The 24,809-nt window shown below is 33.9% G+C and overlaps 1 protein-coding gene across 1 annotated transcript in view; it reads left to right on the top strand.

The window, feature by feature from the left end:
- LRP1B (LDL receptor related protein 1B) overlaps positions 1 to 24,809 on the top strand; it is a 1,810,989-nt gene that overhangs the window by 1,201,921 nt on the left and 584,259 nt on the right. Inside the window, exons 28-31 of the mRNA XM_049711954.1 lie at positions 6,381 to 6,512; positions 8,713 to 8,940; positions 19,775 to 19,949; positions 20,768 to 20,862. Of these exons, the coding sequence (XP_049567911.1) occupies positions 6,381 to 6,512; positions 8,713 to 8,940; positions 19,775 to 19,949; positions 20,768 to 20,862 (630 nt within the window). The remainder of the gene's footprint in view (positions 1 to 6,380; positions 6,513 to 8,712; positions 8,941 to 19,774; positions 19,950 to 20,767; positions 20,863 to 24,809) is intronic.

Here is a 24,809-nt window from a genome sequence, read left to right as displayed (position 1 = left end):
AATACTAATATTTTTAAGAATGGTAAGGTGGTGTGAAACAGTTAAAATGCTTCCACCTTTATTTGTTGATATCAGCAGCTTTGAAGGGGTGAGATTTCTGACTGAGGCAAAGTGAAAGGCAGGTGATAGCAAAGCAAAGAGGAATTTTTGAGATTTGAGTAAATTTGTTAGGCTTCTATGAGGTCTTAGAACATTGTGCAGTACTGAGAGCCTAGTAGTAGAGAGAGACAAAATTAGCAATGAAGAGGAGAAATAAGAGTTGAAACATGCCAAAGACATGTTGCTACCTCATTCCAGCTATTAATATGAAAAATCACCATGGAACTCACTTTCTACTCTTATACCTCCTTCCTATAACAGGTAGTCTTTTGCTTCCTCTACCAGTTATATAGACTAGCACCTAATTTAATTTCTCAATAAATCTTTCTGTATCATCTTTAAACCATATTTTGAATTAGTGTGTTTTGTTGGTTTACCTGAAAAACTTAATTACCATTTTTAGCATTATTTCTTTGGCAAAATAGAATACAAATATCAAACAACTAAACTAAATGAACTTATATGCAGGCAGTTAAGTTTAGCTGCGTTATAAATTGCTGTTTTTAAAATATGGTACCATACCATGTACCTTGGAGCAGTGGAAAAGATTAGTAACAAAGAAATCATAAAATTCTTTCTTCCTTGGTACTGGTTGTTTGATTTACTTGCCTCAGTTGTACAAATGTACGTGATTATGCACTCTTCATTCAGATACATTAAGATGCAGAATCCGTAGTTCTAATCCAGGATCAGAACTTCTCAACCTCTGTACTTTTCATATTTGGGGACAGATAATTCTCAGTTGTGAGGGGCTTTCTTTTGCATTGTAGGAAGTTTATTAGCATCCTTAGCCTCTATCCACTAAGATGCCAGTAGTACCCCCAGTTATGTCATTCAAAAATGTCTCTAGATATTCCCAAATATCCCCTGCGGGGCAAAATCCCCCCTCACCCCCACTGCCATTGGTTGAGAACCACTGTTTTAGATAAAAATTTTTGTGATTATTAAATCATTGTATTAAATCTTTGATTTGCTCACACAAAGCTTAATAAAATCTAGTTAATCAGTGGAAAAAAATCATTGTAAAGATAGAAACTTTTCTGACACAGATGTTTCTTCTTTTAAATTATACAGCAAGTGAAATAAACAGCAAGTCAGAAAGACATATCACCTCTTTAGAAAATCTGAAAGTTCATTGATATTTTAAGATACACTTCACCAATAAATATAACATGATATTACACATGTGTACATATAACATGATATGTACACAGAGTGTACATGATATTTCAGTACACTCTGTTACTGAAAAGTGTGCAGAAATAAATGAAAATAGTATATGTGGCTTTTAAAAAAATTTTCTCTGAAATACAGGTATCTATGGAAGATCATATAAGATTTTTAGATTTTTTTTCTACTTCATAAAAATAGAATACAGTATAAAATTAATCTGTAAAATATAATTTGGTGAAAGTAACTCCTGCATACCCAGTATTGCTGGAAACTGGTGAAACTAAAGCAATAAGAATGTCTTTTACTTGCACACATTTTGTTATATGTGTGTGTTTTAAATAAGGAATTCACTCTAGTTCTTCAACGTCAAATATTAAAATTACAATTTCAAGATATTTGTCAAAGGGAAAATAGGATTAGGGATTAGTGTTTAATTGTAAGATCCTTCTGAAACTTCAACATATTCTTTTCTAAAAGGAAAATTATAGATACATTGTTTTCTTATGTTAGTAATTGTTTTTGTACCAATAAAGTTCATTAACAGGATGAATATTAGTTACTATCAAAAATGACTACACAATATTCCTCTTATCTAACACATTGGATCCTGACATTTTTCTGCTTTGAGCTTAGTTTTATGAGGTAAATAAATATTGTACGTATTTTATGTTGCATCAACACATATATTTTATTTGATCTTACTGGATAAAATAATTGGGTTTAAAGTGTTTATTTTTTGCTGATGAAAAGTGGACTGCAATTAAACATAGTATGCATGAAATATGAAATTATCTTTAATGATATTGTTTTCTTCTCAGATCATACATCAGTCTTGTATGATTGCGTAATTAACATTTGGTTCTCCAGTAAAGTGTTGTAGTTTTGCATTATTTAGTCTCTTCACCTACAGGTATGAAGTGCTTTAGAAGTTTAATTTACTGTTGAAATTTTAGATTGTTGCCTTTTTAGAACATGTACACACATACATTGATGAGTATGCATATGAATCCAAATGTCTTTAAGTCTAACACAATAATAGATACCATAGAAATTTTAGGAAAAAACGATATGTATGTTGATAAGTCATAGTTCCTGCCAGCATAGAATTTGACAAACTAAGGCTCAGAATTTGACAAACTAAGGCCCTCAGGCTAACTTCAGCCTTCTGCCAGTTTTGCAAATAAAATTTTATTTAAACATAGCTATACCTATTGATTCACATATCGTTTCATGGCTGCTTTTTGCTGCAATAGCAAAATTGAATAATTACTAGGAAGAGCATAAGGGCTGCAAAGGTGAAAATATTTACTATCTGGCCTTTTACAGAAAAAAAAACTTGCCTACCCCTGATTTACCTAGAGAGACCACAGTATACTGATATAAAATATATGAATATGTGTCACAGACAATTAGAAAATAAGACAGTAAACAATAAATGCCTAATGCCTTGTATAGTAATAATTAAAACTAATATTTAGTGATGGAATAAATCAGCATTAGGTGGCTTCATTAGAAATGAAGAAAATGTTTTGTGAAAGAAAATTGACTTGAGCTGATTCATGAAGGAAGGATAATGAAATTCTACAGAAAGAAAAGTACCTTATGTGAAAGTGGAAAAGGACAATCTATATTCAGAGAACAATAAGGAGTTCTTTTTAGCATGTGCATAATGTGTATGTAGAAGGAAAGTGATAGATGAGGCTAGAAGATAAGATGGTATCTTAGAAAGAGAGATTGTTATATTTTTGGCAGTACCATAGAATACCAGTTACATGGTTGTAGTGGTTACTCAAAAGTGATGAACTAAAACTTTATGTTGGAAGAGGAGAGAGAAAAATGGAAAGAAAGGAGCATGTAATAGGAGAAGTCTGATAATACTTGACAACTTATTAAATATGGTAGTGAAAGAGAAGTTAAAAATCCAAGAAGTAAAAAATGCTTTGAAGTTAAAATTTTGTGAGTTTAGAAGACATGACATCTTTAATAATAAGGAACAGTGGATCAGGATTTTAAAAAAAAATAAGCTGAAAGGAAAAAGAGCAGCAAGTCAGCCAGTGTGGCTAGTGCTAAGTAATCTTGTGGGAAGTGGTAGCAGATAAGATTTGAGACTTTGTGAGGTAGCTAGTGAGAAGCTATCCAAGATTTTTAAGCAAGGCAGCTATATGATCAAGTCTTTTTTAGAAAAAGAACTGTAGGCAATGGGAAGAGACTGAAAATCAAGAGATTTTTTAGGAAGTTAGAGCAGCGATCCAAGCAAGAGATGGAGAGAACCTAAATTGAGCCAGTCACCATAGAATTAGAGAGAATGGTGTATGGGTTTAGAGTACGGATTCTTAACTTCTTTGGTGCAAGAACTATGTCTTGTCTACTATGATATCCAGCTTTTTAAAACTAAGCAGAACACTGAGGTGCTTCCTAAATATGTATTCAGTGCATAGATATGAGGGGTGTTACACTTATCTGAGGTTCTTTTTTTGGTCACCTTGAGTTTTGATAATATGAACAATCAGTAAACCCGGTCTGCACACCTATATATGAATTTCATCTGTTAAGATTGCTTATAGCATTCCATCGACTGCTCAGCTTTTCCCATCTCCTAGATACAATAAATGGGATAGCCTTGGTTTGGTAGGAGTTTACAACCTCTGTATTGATATTGGACTTTGCAATAGTATTTCTCATAAAATAGTTAATTACTTTATATCAGGTGTTGGCAAACCTTTTCTGTAAAGAGCCAGAAAATAAATATTTTAGGGTTTTGTAGGCCAAGTGGTCTATGCTGAAACTGCTCAACTCTGCTATTGTAGTGTGAAAGCAGCCTAGATAATATGTAAACTAATGAGCATGGCTATATTCCAATAAAACTTTATTTACAAAAATAGGCAGTGAACCAGATATGGCTCCAGGATCCACATTTGCTAATCCCTGCTTTATATTAAAATGTGAGTATGTGAACCAAATTCCTTAATTTGGTAATTAGAATAGGTATCTGTTTAAATGCATGATTAGAAAGAAGCTTCAAAAAGATTTAACACCACTCTTTCAAAGTGAGAAGAGATAAAAAGTGAAAGAAGTTTTTGTGGATTTTTTCCATGCTGTGAAGCATAAAATATTGTGAATATTACCTTACAGTGTTATCATTAATACAGATATTGGGCTACAAAGTCGATATATTTTTTACTTTAGTATGAATATAGAAATTTAATATGTCATCATTGATTTTTAAAAGTTTTTGATCACAATTACAGGATGTTGAGAAGAGCTAGTATGATTCTGGGCTAAAGATAATGATGTTCAAAGCGAAATCCAAGTACCTATTATTGAGCTGTCATGGATTAGGCTTTTAATTCTTTGAGAGGAATAGCATTTCCTGTGTCAATGTTTTTAAACAAATTTCTCCTCTTCCTTCTTCCTTTTCCTCCCTTTACTCCTCTTAATTTTTCTGTTTTTCTCCTTCTTCCAATAGTGCCTCTTCATTTCACCACCTTTTCTGTAACATTTTTCCTCCTTAAAAACCTTCCCATCTAACCTCTTGCTTCTCTAACCTGCAATTCTTTAGAGACTCCAATTATGATAGATGAAGTTAAACGGGAAGAAAGTAGAATATGTGGCATTTATGCCATGTGACAGAGGGACATGCACTCCTACAGAATCTCTCAACTTTAGCTTCCAGTATTTTCTAATAATTTTTGTTCTTAACTGATGTGCTTCGGAAAATGTTTCTGAGTCTTTCATTTCCATTATTTATTTATTTATTTTTAAATTTTTATTTATTTTTATTTTTTTTTTGCGGTACGCGGGCCTCTCACTGTTGTGGCCTCTCCCGTTGTGGAGCACAGGCTCCGGACGCGCAGGCTCAGCGGCCATGGCTCACGGGCCCAGCCGCTCCACGGCATGTGGGATCTTCCTGGACCGGGGCACAAACCCGTGTCCCCTGCATCGGCAGGCGGACTCTCAACCACTGTGCTACCAGGGAAGCCCATCATTTCCTTTTATTTACTTTTTAAATCAAATACACAGACATGAATTGTTTTTGTTATCTTGTGGGGAGGGTGTGAAGACTGGCAAAAGCCACGTTGAGTATTTATTAAATTCAGTTAATTTTTCTACAATTTTTATTATAATCTATTGATTTTTATTATTTGTGCTTTATAAGTCTACAAGACTAATATTATTACACTGAGCAATAGATCCATTTGTTAGGAAGATTTTAGTTGAAAACTATATTGCTGGTGGGATCAGAAGATATAACTCTTTCATGCCTTCAACTGACAAACATAGTTCTAAAGAATTTATTCTACTAGATAGTCTCTATAAAAATGAGATTTGAAAGAACAATTTGATCAATTGACATTAAAATCTTATCCAAAAGGCATGGTGACAAAATAAGAAACACAAAAGAATGAGAGAATGACATTGAACTGCAAAATTTAATATTCCATTCTAAATTTGAATATATCATGTTATTTATACAATGGAATATAGTAAGTATGAGTATGTGGAGCAAACTTTAGCCATGGAATAAGTTAATACAGAAAAAAAAAAAGAAGTAGATGTCATTATAATGAAGGAAGACAAACATGTTTTTCACATAGGCCTCTGATTTGAAAAAGAAGAAATGGCCTGAAGGGGTATACAATATATGTAACAGCAGTTTCCTATGGAAACTGTTCGGAATGTCGTGCTAAGGCAAGAAGGGAATCTATATGCTATGGTAGGAAAATAACGACATCCACTGGAACTCCCAACACTGGCATGATAGTCTACCTGAGTTTATTTTATACTAAATGTGATAATTATTCCTGATTATTTCTCAGACTAAATCCTTAAAAAAATTTTTTTGCTTCTAAAGCAATAGAATGCATACCATTCCTCTTAGAGGAAATTGAGGGAGTTATCTTAGTTGTTATCTTCAAGGAGGAAAAATGTTTTTATTCATGAAATTGTTGTGTATGATTGTCTCTTATTGTCATATTAATCACTCGAGTAATGGGTGCTATGTAGGGAACTTCACTTTGAATCATTACGTGAATAACCCTTGTCAAACTCAGAGGTTCCCTAATCTAGTCTTCCTTCTTTACTCTTAATATTTCACTGTGTAATTACAGCTCCCAATCCGTGTGCAGCTAATGATGGCAGAGGCCCCTGCTCTCATATGTGTCTGATCAATCATAATAGGAGTGCTGCTTGTGCTTGCCCACACTTGATGAAGCTTTCCTCAAACAAGAAGACCTGCTATGGTAAATTTCTTACAGTTCTTATCTAAACTCCAAATTGAATTCTCTCAAATTGTATTAGCATTCAGATTTTCCTCAAAGTAAAGTGGAAGAGGTTTTTAATGTCCTTAAAAATATTAGATGTGGTGCTATTTTCAGACTCTGTTGATTCATCTACTTTTGGGGAGACTGACAAATTCTTTAAATATGTGATATGCTGCACTTTGCTGTTTATTACCTTATTCACTTTTTTTCTTGCTACTTTCTTATTCGGTGTGTTAGCAGAATTTATCTCTACAAAACAGGGAGATTTGTAAGTGAAAGTGCATTATCAGAAAATGATGATGTAGGTAACCTGCATAATAAAGAGGTACTTAACAGCTTTAATCTCCTCCTGCTCTTCTGCAGTTACTTTAGCATCATTTTATAGGGTATTATCAAGTTGAAGGGAGAAAATATGAAGTAAAATATGTAACTTGGAAAGGTTTGTAAAAAATACTTAAACAGCATATTTAAACTAAAAAATGAAAATAAAATTTGTGAATGAAAACCAGACTGTGGGTTCTTCAGAACCATTTATTTTTTTTTTAGATTCCATATATATGTGTTAGCCTATGGTATTTGTTTTTCTCTTTCTGACTTACTTCACTCTATATGTATATGTATAGCTGATTCACTTTGTTTTAAAGCAGAAACTAACACACCATTGTAAAGCAATTATACTCCAATAAAGATGTAAAAAAAAAAAAAGGACACTTAATAAAAGTTGGTGGTTGATAATAAGATATGTTGGGAACTGTGCTTTAACTCCACACAATTTAGAGGTGAATTCAAAAAAAGTGAAGGTACCTTGAACTCTACATAAGGTTTTTGATATAAAATAATGTCATGTGTAATTACAGATAGAGATCTAATTTACATACCTCATACATATATTCTACATTCTTGAATATACCAAGTTTGCTCTGGACTTTGGGCTAGCTGTTCCCTCTTTTAAAAACACTCCTCTCTTAGATTTTCTAATTGTAGGCTCCTTTTTGCTATTCGTCACCTTTGTGGAGGGCTTCCCTGATGACCTAATTTACAGTAGCTCTCCTACTGATATTTTCTTGTTTCTGGTATTCTTGTTTTTGATATTTCTTGTTTCTGTTCTTTATTTATTGTTTGTCCCTCTTAGAATGTAAACTACTACATGAGAAGGCCCTCATTTATCTCATTTACTTCTGTTTTCTGAGGACCTGTAATTTTGATTGGCATATAGGAAACATTCAGTTAATATTTGTTGATGTTAAATAAATGGTTGCTCTCTTATTAAGTCAAATGTATTTTTGATGTTGCTACCATGCCTTGGAAATTAGAACTTCTCAAATAACTTCTCAAAAAATAATCAGACTGGGTTTTTTTTAGTTTTGTTTTCTTAGTAATTTTTGTTTGTTTGCAAGGCACTTACTTTTAAGGGCAAAAAAGAGTGTATTCATCAAATCTTAACTCAGGAATTTAGGCACATGTGGCTTTACTTAATTTTATACAATAATACCATATCTGAAATATCAACAATAACCCCAAAGAGAAAAACAAGAAAATAGAACATCTGTGACTCCTATTTCTATTAAACCTACTAATATTTCACAAACTCATTGCAAGAAAGGTGCCTATTTAAGTAGAAATGATAGAATGCCTCACAATATTAATTACTACAGATTCACAAAAATTTACAGTACAGCATGCTTTAACATTATATGAACCCTAATTTTGATAGGGAAAATATAAACATGATTTTTAAAAGCAATGTTTAATCTCATTTTATTCAAAGATAGTATAGAAAAAATGTTCTTAGATTCCTTCAAAAAGCACTTAATGCACTGCAATATTGTTATAGTTATAAACAAAGAACAAATATGGCTGTTTGACATTTTTAGAGTTCATGTCCTTTAACAAGTTTGTTTGAAATTCTAAGATCAGATCAATTACTGATAATTTCTTGGCATTTCTAACTAAAGAAAAATGACTTAAGGATTCTAACTTGCTTTACATTTGTTATTATTAAGTACTTTCATTTAAAAATAGATAAATCATTTCTGCCTTCATGTTTCTATCAAATCTTGGTCATGATTTTCTGGTGTTAAAAACCTATTAAATCATCAACAAATAATATTTAGAATTTCTAGACAGCTTCAAACTTGGCAAGCTTATAAAGAAAAACACATTTCTATTTCTTTTCTAGAAATGAAAAAATTTCTTCTTTATGCAAGACGTTCTGAAATCAGAGGAGTGGATATTGATAATCCATATTTTAACTTTATCACGGCCTTTACAGTCCCTGATATTGATGATGTTACTGTGATAGACTTTGATGCATCTGAAGAACGTTTATACTGGACAGACATTAAGACACAAACCATTAAGCGGGCTTTTATTAATGGAACTGGATTAGAAACTGTTATTTCTAGAGGTAAAAGATTTTCACTTTACATCTTAAAAAATGTTTATTATTCAGTTTGTAATAATTGCATCTCTTTTGTATTCTTTTTCTATTATCCAATTCTATGTTGTTAATTGAGAGTTGGAATTGATTATTCACAGATTTAATAATATGCTATATACTAACAATTGTAGAATGCTATAATTATGTTGCACATAGTAGTCTGATAACTAGAAATTTAGTTTCACAAGAAGAAAAAATTTCAGAACAGATAATTTGCAGATTTCTAAATGAACAGATTTGAAGACTCCTTTTTGCTGATGCGGGAAAAGTTGTATTTGCCTAGAGAAAATATAGGATATTGGTAAAGACTTGTTTCCCCCTCTGGTTCAAGCTTGTTATCAACTTTCTTTTGCATGTATTTTTACAGAACTAGACTAAACAAATAAGAGAGAAAACCTGTTCCTATCCACCTCCTGACCCAGCAGGTTGAATCACAGGTTTTCAGTAATGCTATTGATTAACATTAACCAAAAAAAAACACGTTTCCCAAAGTAGAAAATATAGCCGAAATGAAACATACATATAAATGCAATGGCTGAATTCTAAATATTTAGCATTGAATTATCTTCATTTTTGCTTAAATTTTGGTATAATGTGATTTCTGGGTCAGTTATCGTTTTAGTGAGTGAATCTTAGTTGAGCACCTGCTGTTTGCCGTGACTGCAAAATCAAAGAAGACACAGTTTTTCTTCAGTTTCATGCCCCCTAGGCATGATAGAGTGATTTGAAGGATGATGGAGGAAGGCATGATCAGTGATCCATATAGATATATCAAACTCCTCTGCCTTGAAGCATACTGACGATTTAAAATCAGACCTTATTTGAGCAATGATCAACTTCTTAATGAAAGCAATAAGAAGTGCAGGTTTTAAATTTACAGTGTTTTTCAAGAGTTTCCACTGGCTTGAGTACCATTAGTAGATCTGAAAGTATTTGAGCACTCAGGTGCTCTTGTATGTATGCTAGCTCTTTACCCATCTCAGGCTAGTACTGTTAATGCAACTTGAATAAATTGGTTATAAGCTTGTTTAAATATTGAATTACAAACTTTCCCTAAGAGAAGAGCCTTTCTAAAAAAGCTAATGCAAAGATTTCCTTTTTGTGCAGGATTTTTTTTACAGGAGCAAGGGAAAAAATAATTATTGTTAGACTAGATTTGAAAAGACTACCTGGTTAATGATCATGAAAAATCTTGAGAGAACAGTTAAAGCACATAAGGTACTCCCAAGACTGACAGTCAGTTTGGTGGTCCTCTCACAAGAAATTCATAAAAATCTAATAGAAAATTGTTCACATACTTTATCGTGAATGTGAAATACTTTCCAAAGGCTCTATGAATTGTATAAAGTAAAAGATGGTCTATCTCAAAAAAAATTGGGGAAAGATTTTCTGTCTCTAATTGTAAATTGATAACTAGTAGTAATTTGGTGAGTTTATCTTTGAGAAAAATCACAGACTTATCTCCATTTAGCAGACTCTGTTTACAATTATTAACCAAAAATTGAGCAATAATATTTTCTCACTAATAATAGATGTACTCATTAGGATCAATAATTATTAATCCAGGCATTTTGAAAAGTATTAGAATATGTTCTGTATGATAAGAAATTGAAGAAGGGTCAGTATAGACTGAATAGTATGAAGTACAGAACAAGAGGGTGTTATACGAGCTGATGGAGCTAAAAAAACAGGAACCAAATCATGCCAGCCTTTATAGGATAACTCGTTGATTTTTATGTTAATACTAAAAATAATGGAAACTTAGGAAATGTTTTAAGGAGAGTACAACTACATGATTATCTTTGCTTTGGAAAAGATCACTCTAGATACTATGTGTAGGGACTTCCCTGGCGGTCCAGTGGTTAAGACTTTGCCTTCCAATGCAGGGGCTGCATGTTCGATCCCTGGTCAGGGAGTTAAGATCCCACATGCCTAGCAGCCACAAAAACCAAACATAAAAAATATATAAATATTATGTTTAGTGGAAAATTGAAAAGGTCTGGGTTGGGGGGTAGGATGAGCAGTAGACTCTGGGAAACAAGGCTGCTATAGTGGTTTTAGTAAGAGGTGATGGAAGCCTGGACAAGGGTGGAAACAACAGAGATAGTGAAATGTGGAAAAATCATTGAGGTATCAATGAGTAAATATATGAAATAACTGAATATGAAAGTTGAGGAATAGACATTTTCAAGGACAACTCAGTTTCTGGCTGCCCCACAAGTTAAATGACGTTGCTTTTCCCTTTCTTCCAAAGTGAAACCTTGTTAGGGACTGATATGTCCTTCCATTAAAAGAGAAACTTGAGAGGCTTCCCTGGTGGCACAGTGGTTGAGAGTCCGCCTGCCAATGCAGGGGACACGGGTTCGTGCCTCGGTTCGGGAAGATCCCACATGCACTGAGTGGCTAGGCCCGTGAGCCATGGCCGCTGAGCCTGTGCTCCACAACGGGAGAGGCCACAACAGTGAGAGGCCCGCGCACCGCAAAAAAAAAAAAAAGAGAGAGAGAAACTTGAGATGAACTTTTGACAGTTCAGTTTCTGAATGCATCAAAGTATCTTAAATCCTGCCAGTAATTGTACTTTATTTTATGCTTTCATCTTTTAGATTCCTTGTAAATGACTCTTTGGCCTTTCTCTTACTTCTTATACTGTTGGCCTCTGTATTTTCTCACTTCATTGTCTTCCATCTACTGGAATTTTTCTTGAGACACTCTTCATATTTTCCTCAGCCCAAGTCTAAGGTGAAACCACCAAAAAAAAAAAAAAAAAGGATCGGGCCCCAAATCAGTGAGATCTAGATTTTGGAAACAGTCCTTGAATTAAAGTAGAAAGTTTAGACAGGGAACATCTGTTGTTTTGCCTATTACTGAATAGAATTTTCAACTTTCATTTTCACCCAGGAAGCCTTTTGGTGGAAGAATGTCAACATCTGTGATTTAAAAAAGAGGAGAGTAAAGGAAAGAAAGGCGAAAATGATACCTATAAATGCCATTCCATTGAGAACTGTGTATCTATAGCAATGGGTGCTAAATGAGCAATACTTCCCACATATATTCTTTATCTTTTAGTTAGAAAGATAGAAATGCTATTTTAGTTTACTCCATGGGCTTTTTTTTTTTTTTTTCTCACACCATATTCTGGATTTTGTATCTGGGATGTTGAATGGGTGGGGAGATAGCAATTATTTCACTAAGACAATCTATAGCCTCAAAGAGCTTTATATCTGGTGAGAGTGAATCGTAAACATCTAACTAAAGTATAAGACTCAATGAAATAAGGAGGTTAATAAGGTGTAAGCCACTTCTTACAAAATTAGCACAAGGAGTACTGAGTTCTTACATGGGATTACTAAATTTCCCACTTAGGAGGAGGTGGTGAAATGAGGGTTCTGGAGGAAACTGTAGCAAGATCAATCTGGTTAAGCTACCAGTAGGCACAAAGATCTGGACATACATACATACAGAGGAGCAAGCAGTGAGGGGCAGGTAGATCTTGTAAAAGAGTAAACTAGAAGGTTCATATCATGGCAGATCACAGAGGGTCTTGTACCAGAGGAGCTGTTTTTGTTTTTTGTTTTGTTTTAGTTTTTTTCCCTCAAGACAGTGGAAAGCTGCTGAAGACTTTTACAGATGGGTATAGGTCATTCAAACTCTTTTGAAGATAAATCACATTATCAACCTGATAGTTAGATAAGTGAGAAATTATAGACAAGGATACAACTAGAAGTTTACAGAGATGTTCCAAATCTGAAACAAAATTTAGATATAAGAAGGTAACAAACACCAAGAGTAGATGTAGAAGTAATTGAACCTGATGAATGAAAGAGAGGTGAAGTTGACCAAATTATTGGAAAGATATTGGAGACATTGATCCAGATGAAAATAAAAGAAGGAAGCTTGCTTCAGAATTTTTTCCCAAATCAGCATTGAGTTGTTTCTATAAGATAGGAATAATTATAGGTTTAGGACATTAAGAATATAAAGATTAGTCAAAAAGTTATAATTCTGCCCCTATGTTCTCTCAAAAAAAAAAAAAAAAAGATTGGGAATGCATACATATGTGTTAAAAGTGACAAAACCAAGGCCATGGTAAATGCTCAATTGTTCAGAGTTGGAGAGGCATAAAATTAGTGAGGGTGAGCATAGAAGGCTCCTAAAGTATTTATAATGTTCTTAAGCTGGATCATGGATTTATGGATGTTTTATTAATTTGCATACCATGTGTTATATATAGTAACATATATACACACATACATGTATATATATTTGTATGATCAGTTTTTCATAAGTGCAACAAATAGAATATTAATATTTACAAAGTTCCCTTGAGAAAGCTTTTTACAAGCATTACCAATTTGATTTTTTAAACTTTGCTTCTAAGAACAGTAAAATAATTGTCCAGAAACCTACTGCAAATGAGTTTTGATTGGATGAAACCATAACTGCCCTCAGAAAGTTATAAGAATTGGGATCCCTTCCTCCTTTGAAGGTATGCCTGATTTGGGGTAGAAGTCTTTGTGTTCACACCCAAGAAGCTGGTGTCAGCAGGTCCACTTCATAGGAAAAAAAAAAGATGTCTCACAAGCAGAGAATTGACAGCCAGTCCTTTTTCATTTAGATTTCTCTACATTTTAACCGATTTGTATGCTTACCTCCATCCCTCTTTCATTTAAGGCCTTCTTTCTGTAATCTTTTTTCTTCTCTCTGAATTACATCCTTTAATGTTCCTTTAGTTTAGTGAGAATCTGTTAGTGATAATCTGATATAATGTCTGAAAATATATTTATTTATTCTTCTTTTTTTAAAGATAATTTTTTTAAATTGTAGTAAAATACCCATAACATAAAGTTTATCACGTTGACCTTTCTATTTTTTTTTTTAATTGTATTTTTGGCCGCACCATGCGACATGTGGGATCTTAGTTCCCCGACCAGGGATCGAACCCGCACCCCCTGCAAGGGAAGTCCCTTGACCCTTCTTAATTGTACAGTTCAGTAATGTTAAGAATATTCACAGTGTGTGACCAATCTCCAGAACTCTTTCTGTCTTGCAAAATGAAATTATGCCCATTAAGCAACAACTCCCCATGCCCCTTCTCTCATCTCCTGGAAATCACCATTCTATTTCTGTGTCTATGAATTTAACTTTTCTAGGTACCTCATATAAGAGGTATCATATAGTATTTGTCTTTTTGTGAATGGCTCATTTCACTCAGCATGATATCTTCACGGTTCATCCATATTGTAGCCTGTCAGTATTTCCTTTCTTTTTAAGGCTGAATAATATTCCATTGTATGTATGTATCACAATTTGTTTATACATTCATCAGTCAATGGCCATTTGGGTTGTTTCACTTTTGGCTATTATGAATAATGCTGCAATGGACATAGGTATATGAATATCTCTTTGAGACCTTTAAATTCTTTTAGTCATATACCCAGAGGTGGAATGGCTGGATCATATAGTAATTCTATTTTTAATTTTTTGAGGAACTGCCATACTGTATCCCACAAGGCTGCACCATTTTAAATTCTCACCAACAGCCTGCAAGTGTTCCAATTTCTCCATATTCTTGCCAATATTTTTATTTTGTTTCTGTTTTTCTTTTGTTTTTTGTTTGTTTGTTCATTTTCTACAGTAGCCATCCTAATGGGTATGAAGTGGTATATACTTGTGGTCATGAGTTGCATTTCCTAATGATTAGTGTTGTTGAATATCCTTTTGTGTTCTTGTTGGCCATTTCTATATCTGCTTTGGAGACATGGCTATTGAGTTTTTGCCCATCTTTTTGTTGATGTTTAAGTGTAGTTTGAAAGACAATGATGATTGAGTACAAATTCCAAGTTTAGAGTTACTTTCTCTCAACCCTTTCCAGATATTATTTCACTATCTTTTCACATCTCTTATTGCTGCTGAGAATCTCTGTCTAATTGTCATTCTTTTTTGCAGGATGTGTCTTTTCTCTCTAGATGCTTTGAAGATCTTCTTTTTCCTCCTGATAATATTTTTATTTAGCAACCTAAAGTGTGTTGTACTTCCTTTTGGGTCATGTCTTTCATCAGCACAGGAGGAAAACCCCTCAATGGTCACCAATCTGACCATTTTTTCTAGCCTAGTCTCTCTCTTCCTTCCTTTGTAAACTCGACTAGGTATGGTAGGTTATTCATTCTAACCTCCAACTCACCTAATCTTTTTGTTTCTCTGTGCTTTCTCTGGCTAACTTCTTTCAATTTGTCTTGCAGTTCACTAGCTGTCTTGCAGTAACTATTGTCTAACCTGCTGGTTAATCCATCTAATGAATTATTTTTTTTAATATTTGCAAGTTATTTTTGCTTCTCATTTATATATATTCCAAGAAGATTTTTTAAAATATTGTACCTTGCTTATTATTTTGAAGCATATATTTTTCTTTAAAACATTCCACGCATTTTTCTTTATCTTACACATAATAATTTTAAAACATGTAGGCTTTGGAGACTTAAACCTATTGTTTATTTTTCTCTTTATTCTTGGTCTTATGTCTCATTTCTTTTAATTTTTTGTTTTAATTTTTTGTTCTGATCAATTATGAGAAGATACTCAGTCTATGGAAATTGTGAGGGCCTGGGTTAAAAATTTTTTTTCTTTCATAGAGGATTTGAATTTGCTTTTGTTGGAGGGAAAAGGAGTGACGATAAGCCAGGAATCACTTTAGTTTGATTTCTCCTCTACCCAACCAATGAATACCTTGTTTATATACTATTAATCTCTTACCTAAGTGTAGACCTATGCTTAGAATTTTTTTTTCATACCCAGGAAAGAGACAGAAAAAAATGTTTTATATTTATTTTAAAAATTATTCTCCTTTTTAAGTAGGCAGATTTTTTATTTCCCACTCACCCAAGGATGTAGATCCTTCTGATATCCTGGGATTGCTCTTGTTTAGCTCTGCTACTTTTTGTGAGTTTAAGGACTGAATCCTCTTGCACTGAGCAACTAATAATCCTGGAATCTGTACATTATCATTACAAGTTTTTGTTCCAGTGGCAACACCAAATCTGTATTCCCACTTCCCTTCCTTTATGATTTTAGCTAACATACAAGTGTGTGTTAGCACTTAGAGATATTCCTGTCTGTCTTATGATCTCAACAATGCATTTAAAAGTTACAATTTAATATACATCAGGGAATTTTGTGGCAATGGAGGGCTTTTATGAATATCTAATCTGCCTTTCTTCAAGAAGTGAGAGTCCCTGGAAATAGTAAATTGAACTTTCTGAGAAACTTGTTCAGAGGTCTTGGCCTGACTTACTTGAAAACAAGAGTTGAGTCAATTCATTATTTTAGTATTTTTATTAAAAAAAGAAAAATATCATTAAACATATTGCAGTTTTTATTCTTCCCCCTCACCCCTTTACTGTGAATTTACCAGGACACTCTAAAACAATGAGACTTGGGCATTAGTGGTGGTCAAAAAAGACATAAAATTTATCTTAGGCATAAAGCTGATAATTAGAAGCTCCAAACTAATGGACAGGAAAAGGGTGAGGATAGAAAATGAGAATTGAGATTGCCTGAGTATATGTTTAGATATGTACTCCTGAAAGTACACTTGAGGATCTTACATCTGATATTTTTAGCTCAGCTCACATATCCTTAAAATTATGGATTGTGCATATCATGAATTAATTCATCAATTCATTAAAAATATTTATTTTGAAGGCAGTGTTGTATACGTTTGGGGTGGGGAGCTATAAAGATAAATTAGCAAGGAGCCCACCTTCAAGAAGTATATGTGAAAGTACTAGTATGTTAACAAATAATTATCACCTTAGGTAGAAAGGGATTGACCAGATATAGTCCTGTTGAGTTAGGTAGATAAAGAAAATCTTTATGGCTGGAATATATAGGAGAATTGATTAGGTTTTTGTGGTTGAAGGATGATGTTGCCTATCAGCTGGCCTATTCTGCATGAGATTTAGAAAAGTGAAGATGTGATTGGATGTGAGGTCCAGGTAATTCTATATAGATTGGAAAGTTTAGGACAAGGCTGGGAATCTGAGAACACATCAATATGACTGAAGTGTAATAAGATAATTGGCTAAAAGTAGTGAGAAATAAGGTTGGAAAGGTAATTATATTCAGATTATACAGAAAGCCAGGCTAAGGAATTTAGATATCACTTTCTGAGTGGTTGGAAGTAATAGAATACCTTGGGGCAACCAAAGGTCATGATCCAGAGCTCTCTAGTCAGAAAAATAACCTGGCAGCAACTAAATCAACTGCTTGAAAGAAGAAAAAGACTGTATGCTATGCAATAGTAAAGATAGAGATAGATTTGAGAGAGCATGAACTACAGAATTCACAAGGACTAAAAGGTATTCATAGCTTACATTTGGCTATGATTTCCAGTTTCAGAATGCAATGTCTTCTCTAGGCTGTATGATTAAGAGTCAATCAGAAATAAGTAAAAGGATTTTGAGCAGAAGAGACAGCGGAAAAAAACCAAACAAACTCTGGATAACATGTATTTTAGAGGAAATAAAAACTTATTTTATTTTTGCCAGTACCAAGCAATTCAGGGTAAAAAAGCAGAAAGTATTAAGTCCTTGGTTTGGCAAAGTATCCCTCAACCCTGAATTAAGCTGCATGAACACACATACTCTAATATTCACAACAATCCTATGAATTATCTATAATTATCCTCATTTTGCTGATACAAAAAAGGCCAAAATTTAAGCGATTTAAGGACAAAAAATAGGCACCCAACCTAGAACAGGAAGCCAAATCTTCTCATTACTGTTTCTCAGCAACCAATTAAGTCCAGAGAGTGAAGGAGGAAGAATAAATATTCTGGGTGAGGCAAATAAATATCTGACTTGGCAGGTTTAGCTTTACAGAGGTGTTGTATTACTTTTTCTTCCCTTGAGAAAAGAGGGAACTGGATGAGAATAACTAAAAATAAAAGTAAATTTCAAGTGTTGGGTTGAGATATGAAGTTCTCATACAAAATTTGCCACCTTACCAGAAATTAATGATGAAAGGTAACTTGCAGAATGAGAAGTTGTTGCTTACAGGAGAAATTGAAACATGGGGAATCCCTTTTAAGGGCACTGTGATTAAAAGTTATTTAGAAATAATAAAAAGAATATTGAGCAGGCTCTGTTAAGACTCAAGGATGTAAACTTGGGGTAGAGCCTACCATGCCAGCACGGCACTTCACAGCTGACCCAGAATTGCCAGGCCTCCCTTATTTTACTCCTTTAAATTTTGAACTAGTGAGACTTCCCTGGTGGTGCAGTGGTTGGGAGTCTGCCTGCCAATGCAGGGGACATGGGTTCAAGCCCTGGTCCAGGAGGATCCCACATGCTGCGGAGCAACTAGGCCCATGTGCCACAACTGCTGAGCATGGGCTCTGGAGCCCGTGAGCCACAACTACTGAACCTGAGTGTCACAACTACTGAAGCCCGCACGCCTAGTGCCCGTGCTGTGCAATAAGAGAGGCCACAGCAATGAGAGGCCTGCGCACCACAGTGAAGATTGTCGCCCCTGTAGCTGCACGTAGGGAAAGCCTGCGCACAGCAACGAAGACCCAACGCAGCCAAGCATAAATAAATAAATAAATAAATGTATTTTTTTTTAAAAAATTGAACTAGTTAGCAGACCTTACAAATCCAGAGCTTTCGCTTTCTGGAAATCTAGCTTGGTGGCATCTTTTGAAAATGATAAAAAGGGAAGATGTAGCAATTAGAAGAGCTAAGTAGCAGCTGCTCTGGGTTTCTAGCAGCATTTGGATTGGAACTGCTGCTCTGGAGTAGTGGCTACAGCACTTGGGAGCTAGTTATAACTTGCAGAATCTTAGGACCCTCCCCAGACCTACTGAATCAGAATCTTCCTTTTAAGAGTCTCCAGGTGTCTTATAAATTTGAGTAGCAGGGGTCTGGAGAACCCTAAGAGGTACAGCATGATAGAAAACGTTAAAACTTTATGAAATAAAGGCGAAACCAAGTAAAAGTAGTCAAATGCCACAGATTGGGAACTAAATTGGCCTGCTTTACCTGTTAATATGTTAAAAAGATTTCCTAGTATCCATTGTTTTGAACATTTTAATTTGTTTCTTTAATTTAAATGTGCAATTATATTTTAGCCTAAATTCCATCATTTTTAAAAAAGATGCCTGATTGAATCATCAAGTAATAGCAGCCCAAATATTCATATTGGATGTAATGAATCAAAACATAATTAGATTTCAGTAATTTCTGTAGAATCCACATTGGAGGAATGTTAAAAGGGCTTTAGTTTCTTTGTTCATATCTCTGTCAATTTCTGTTAATTATCCATTTTAAAAATGTTCAACTCTGGTAATACTTTTTGGAAAGTTGAATTGTTTTATTTCATTTCAGTAACAAATTGGCATTTAAAACATAAAATGGCCCATTTGTTGATGGCCCACAGTACTTTCTCCTAACTAGAAAGATGTACCATCAACTAGAGAAGCTATTACTCTAATTTGAATTTTGGTCACCTTGGCTCATAGGACTGCTGCCTGTGTTTGCTCCTAAGTGTTTACTAGTGAATCATTGACTGTTAGTGTAATTTCAATGCTAATTGTTACTTCAGGTTTTCAAATGGCTCAGCAGTAAGACATTAATGATTATTCATGCCTTAAGAAGGGCTGATAAGGGAATGAGATTACAGTCTTGTACAATATTAGCTAACTAATAGTGTAAATTAAATTTTCCCTGTGACAGAAAATAACTGACTTAGAAAGCCAAAAGAATGAAAAACTTCGTTCATTTTTAATTTTCTCTTTCCTGTTGTACAGATATTCAGAGTATCAGAGGGTTAGCTGTGGACTGGGTCTCACGTAATTTATACTGGATTAGCTCAGAATTTGATGAAACGCAAATTAACGTGGCAAGACTAGATGGCTCCTTGAAAACCTCAATTATCCACGGAATCGATAAGCCACAGTGTCTAGCAGCTCACCCAGTCAGGGGGTAAAGTATGATTATTTTTTTAATTTTTCAAAAATTTTACACACTTTTGCTCTGATTTTATGTAAAAACTTTGTTGAATTCAAGACACATACACACATACATACATACATACATACATATAAGCTATACAGTCAAAAAAGCAAATGTGAACATGGAAGTTGTACGAGATCCCTGGTTAGAGATTTCTGTTTTCTGCATGAAATCAGATTTTTATATATTATTGTAAAATTTTATCAATTTATGTTTCTAAAGAGTGACAGTTCAGAATTTTAAAAAAAAGATGCCAGGAGAAGTTGTTAATTTCATTTCAAATACCAGTTGTTAATAACATATTTACTGTGTGTTAGTATTATGGTCACTGCTAAGTAGATCAGATTCTCCCATCTTCTGGCTAGTCATCATGTACCCATGTAGAGAACTTGGGTAGGGCTAAAAGAAATTCTTTCTCCTGAGTGCTTTCAACTGGAATGATTGAAATGACTTTGTTCCCTTCTCTGGTGCCTGATTTCTCCAAGCCAAGAGGATTCAATCTTGATGAATGACTTTAAATGGAAATAATTTACTGTAGTCATAGTTAAATATTCAGTTGTGAATGTAGGTGCGGGAAAGTAAGTGAGATAATTGTCCTTCAGTGACAGGAAAAAGCAAGTGGTACTTTCTTCCCAGGCAAGTGGCTCAACAATCTGGGGCCTTCCTGAAAAAACATTATCCTGAGCCAAGAATTTACTTTAATATTAACTTTGTTCTTCAATGTATGCTTCTAGTCAACAAGTAGGTCTAGATCTAATATTTTTAAACCATATCTCTTTTGAATTAAGGAAACTCTACTGGACGGATGGAAACACAATTAATATGGCAAATATGGATGGCAGTAATAGCAAGATTCTCTTTCAGAATCAAAAGGAACCGGCTGGTAAGTTCTGTTGTTTTTTTTTTATAGTTAATCACTGTAGTTTTTAATATGACAGATCTGTGCTTGTACAATGGATCTTTGACCTAGAGCCTGAAAGAAAATATTATAGATTAGTAATATAAATTAAATCAGAAATTTATCAATCTTATGGAATCCATTTGGTCCATGTAGGGTAGGGAAGAAACATTCTTTGTCTGGAAAAGAAGTTAAGTTTTTTTGATAAGAGAATTTTTACAATATCTTAAGCATGGAAGTTGCTTAAAACTTAATGTAATTAATAAATATAATATCTTATTCTCACTGGTGAATATCTGATACACCATTTGCTATGGTAGCAATATGATGTACTGAAGCCTCCTCTGATCATCATCATTGTGGCATTATTAATAGTTACAATGATTTGAGTTTAAGTATTTAATATTTAGTTTTCAGCAATTTTCACTTACTCTCCAGGGTGTTTATTTAGTTTGCCATTCTACCTTTGTTAACCACTGTAACTCATCAGGTAAAATTTCATGGTGCTGAAAGAGAGCTTTGACTCATTCCCATAAGTGATCTTTGAAAATCAAAGTACAAAGATTCTTTTAGAAGATAAAGTTACACTATACTGTTCTTTTCAAATAGATATCTATACATTGTACTATTCTTTTCAAACTGTAATCACTCTTTCCTCATATTCTCTTCTGTTTCTTTGAGAGGCAAGAATTACCATATTGCCTTAATTTATCATCTCAACGTACGTCTTTTTAAAAATCCAATAATGAACCTGAATTTTGATATTATATTAAATGTGCCAATGATGGAATATACAAAAGAAAGTCATAATTTTGCTTTGAATTGAATACTGTGTATTTTTAAATCTTGGGGTAAAATCCCTACACCATGAAGCTTTTCAGCAATTTTTTCTTAGTTTTAGAACTGTGGAAGTATACTTTCTTGAAGTATCTCATTTTTAATAGTGATGATTCAATAAAGCGATAATATCAACAAGATTTGCAATAAATAATTCTTTTTATGTGGTCCGTAGAATAAACCTTGTGATGTAAAATGATACTATTAACAACTCTTTTCTTTGGATTGTGTTCTAAGATTTGATACACAATTGAAATTCAAGGTAGTGTTAGAAATTAAAGGCAAATTGAAATGCTAATACTTCTGTGTAGAAGATGATAGAACAGAAGAAACAAGGGACTCTACAAGATTAGGACCCATACAAAGGATTTAATTTGGACTAAAGCAATTCAGTTGGTTCTTATCTGGAGTTGTTCAGAATATTTAATACGGAAAAGTGAGTATGACTGAAATAGTATGAGCAAATAAAGTCCTTACATTGTAATGTGGTAGCTATAGGTTACACCAAAATGTTCATTTATACGCTCATTTTTATAAGGGGAAAAACCTTATCTTCTTTCATACTAAATTTCCATTCTCCTACTCAAAATAAATTAAAGAACAGCTATATATGAAGCTTATATAAAGAAAGTTTGTAAGAAAAAGAATTAGTGTTACTATTTACACTTTGTAGTTGGCCCCTCAGGTGTTATACACCAAGTGATATTTTTAACTGTGTATGGATGATGATTAAACATCCAGTAACAAATATTAAATGCCTACTTCATGTCAGTTATTGTTATATTTGAAAATTACTTTAAAATAAATTCAGAATTATACTGTTAAATTTTAATTTGTGCAAGATAGACTATTTTCCCAGAAATAACCCAGAACCTTATTACAAACCATATCTTAAGTCAGCATTAATGAGTATGGCTTGTGAGTCAGACATTCATTTATTCAATAAACAGATTTTTATTGAGTATCAGATTTTGTATTCGGCCTGTTGATAAAAATTTGACATTGTCCTTTTGCGTTAGGGGCACACGAACCTAAATCATTTTAGATCCCATTAAGTGAATTTATCTCAGTGACCTTGAGCAAATTACTGTTAGCTCGGTGGTACTTGCTTTCCTCATCTGTAAGATCAAGGCAAAATGCCTATTTTGTAAAGTTCTCATGAGGATTAAATGAGGAAAACTTATGAAAAGAACATCTGGCCTTTAATAATAGAACCTATCAGGAGTAGTAGTAGAAAGTATATTGGGTCCAATAGACTGAAATTTGAATGATTTGATTGTCTGCAGTATTGAGTACGTATAAATGAATTCAGTTAAGAATAAACATAGAACAGAATCCATAGGAATCTAGCAGAGGAACATATGTAACTAAGTGGGCCTCTGAGATGAGCAAATTTTTATGCACATCTACATTGTCTTAATGCTGATGCTAAGAGGCAAACAAGTTTGAAGTACCGGGTTCTGCTCTCAGATCTTCCCAGCATAGCCCCTTAGGACCAATAGACAACTGGGCCCTCATCTTGTTCTAGAAGTTCTTGATGTGATTTACAAATAAGTATTGCTTACAAGTTCCTTCCAGTAACTTTCTACTTCAGGTTACTAGTCATGTCAACCAGGTGCTAAGACTGATGGTGTCTGTGATGCTGAATGACAGACTGTGCTGTCCATGTGTAAATGTGTTCCTCTTGCTGTTTCTCCTATATTCCCTGTCTAACCCTGTGGCCATTTGGCTCTATAGGAGAAGAAAATTTTTTCCTCTATCTTTCTAGGTTCTTTTGGCTGAGGTAGTGCAGGCATACCTCAGAGATATTGCAGATTTATTTCCAGACCACCGAAATAAAGCAAATATCACAATAAAGTGAGTCACATGAAATTTTTGGTTTCCCAGTACATATAAAAGTTATGCTTACACCATACTGTGGTCTTTTAAGTGTGTGATAACATTATGTCTTAAAAAAATGTACATACCTTAATTAAAAAATACTTTATTGATAAAAAATGCCATCCATCATCTGAGCCTTCAATGAGTCATCGTGGTAATGGCAAAGACCACTGATCACAGATCACCATAATAAATATAATAATAAAAAATTATGAAATATTGTGAGAATTACCAAACCGTGGCACAGAGACATGCAGTAGGCAAATGCTGTTGGAAAAATGGTCCTGTAGACCTGCTCGATGCAGGGTAGACTCAAACCTTCAATTTGCAAAAAACACAGTATCCACAGGGTGCAATAAAGTGAAGAGCAATAAAATGAGGTATGCCTGTAATTAAAGTGACAGAAGGCAGATTAACAGGAGAAAAAAAATTAATTATGTAAGTATGGGAGCCCCGTAAGAATGAGACCCAAAGAAGTGACCAAAGCAGGCAGCATTTATACCTTTTAGACAAAGAAACAATTATTTGTGAAGATTTGAAAAGACAAAGGGGTTTGGGCTTGCAGTTCCAAAATAATGAAGTAACAAAGCTTATTTATACTGCTTTCTTGGCCTTGAATTCCCTATCTCTGGTGATAAGGATGCCTTCTATCTTCCTGGTATAGGGAGGATACCTTCACATGAGGGAATTAGTCCCTGCTTTCAGGCAAACAAAAGAGGCTCAGAGTATTTTTCTTTCACCAGCTGTTTCTTAAGTAACTTTAATTCAATATAATCAATATGGGGGAAGGGTTGGGGGGAGGGATAGTTTGGGATTGACATGTACACACTGCTATATTTAAAATGGATAACCAACAAGGACCTACTGTATAGTACAGGGAACTCTGCTCAATATTCTGTAACAACCTAATTGGGAAAAGAATTTGAAAAAGAATAGATATATGTATATGTATAACTGAATCACTTTGTTGTACATCTGAAACTAACACAACATTGTTAATCAACTGTACACCAATATAAAATAAAAAGTTAAAAAATAAATTAACAACTATCAACAAGAAAAAAAAATCAATATGCCAACATAGCACATTTTGGGGTGGCCTGTCCTGAACCCCATCAGCTCTCATTAGCAACTCAGATATTTCTCATAAAAAGAAAGAACAAACAGAAATCAATTGGTCAATTTATCTACTTATCGGCAAGTTTTGTTTTGTT

This window comes from Orcinus orca, chromosome 7, assembly GCF_937001465.1.
Source record: "Orcinus orca chromosome 7, mOrcOrc1.1, whole genome shotgun sequence".
NCBI lineage: Eukaryota > Metazoa > Chordata > Mammalia > Artiodactyla > Delphinidae > Orcinus > Orcinus orca.
This window is presented reverse-complemented; position numbering and strand designations above follow the sequence as displayed.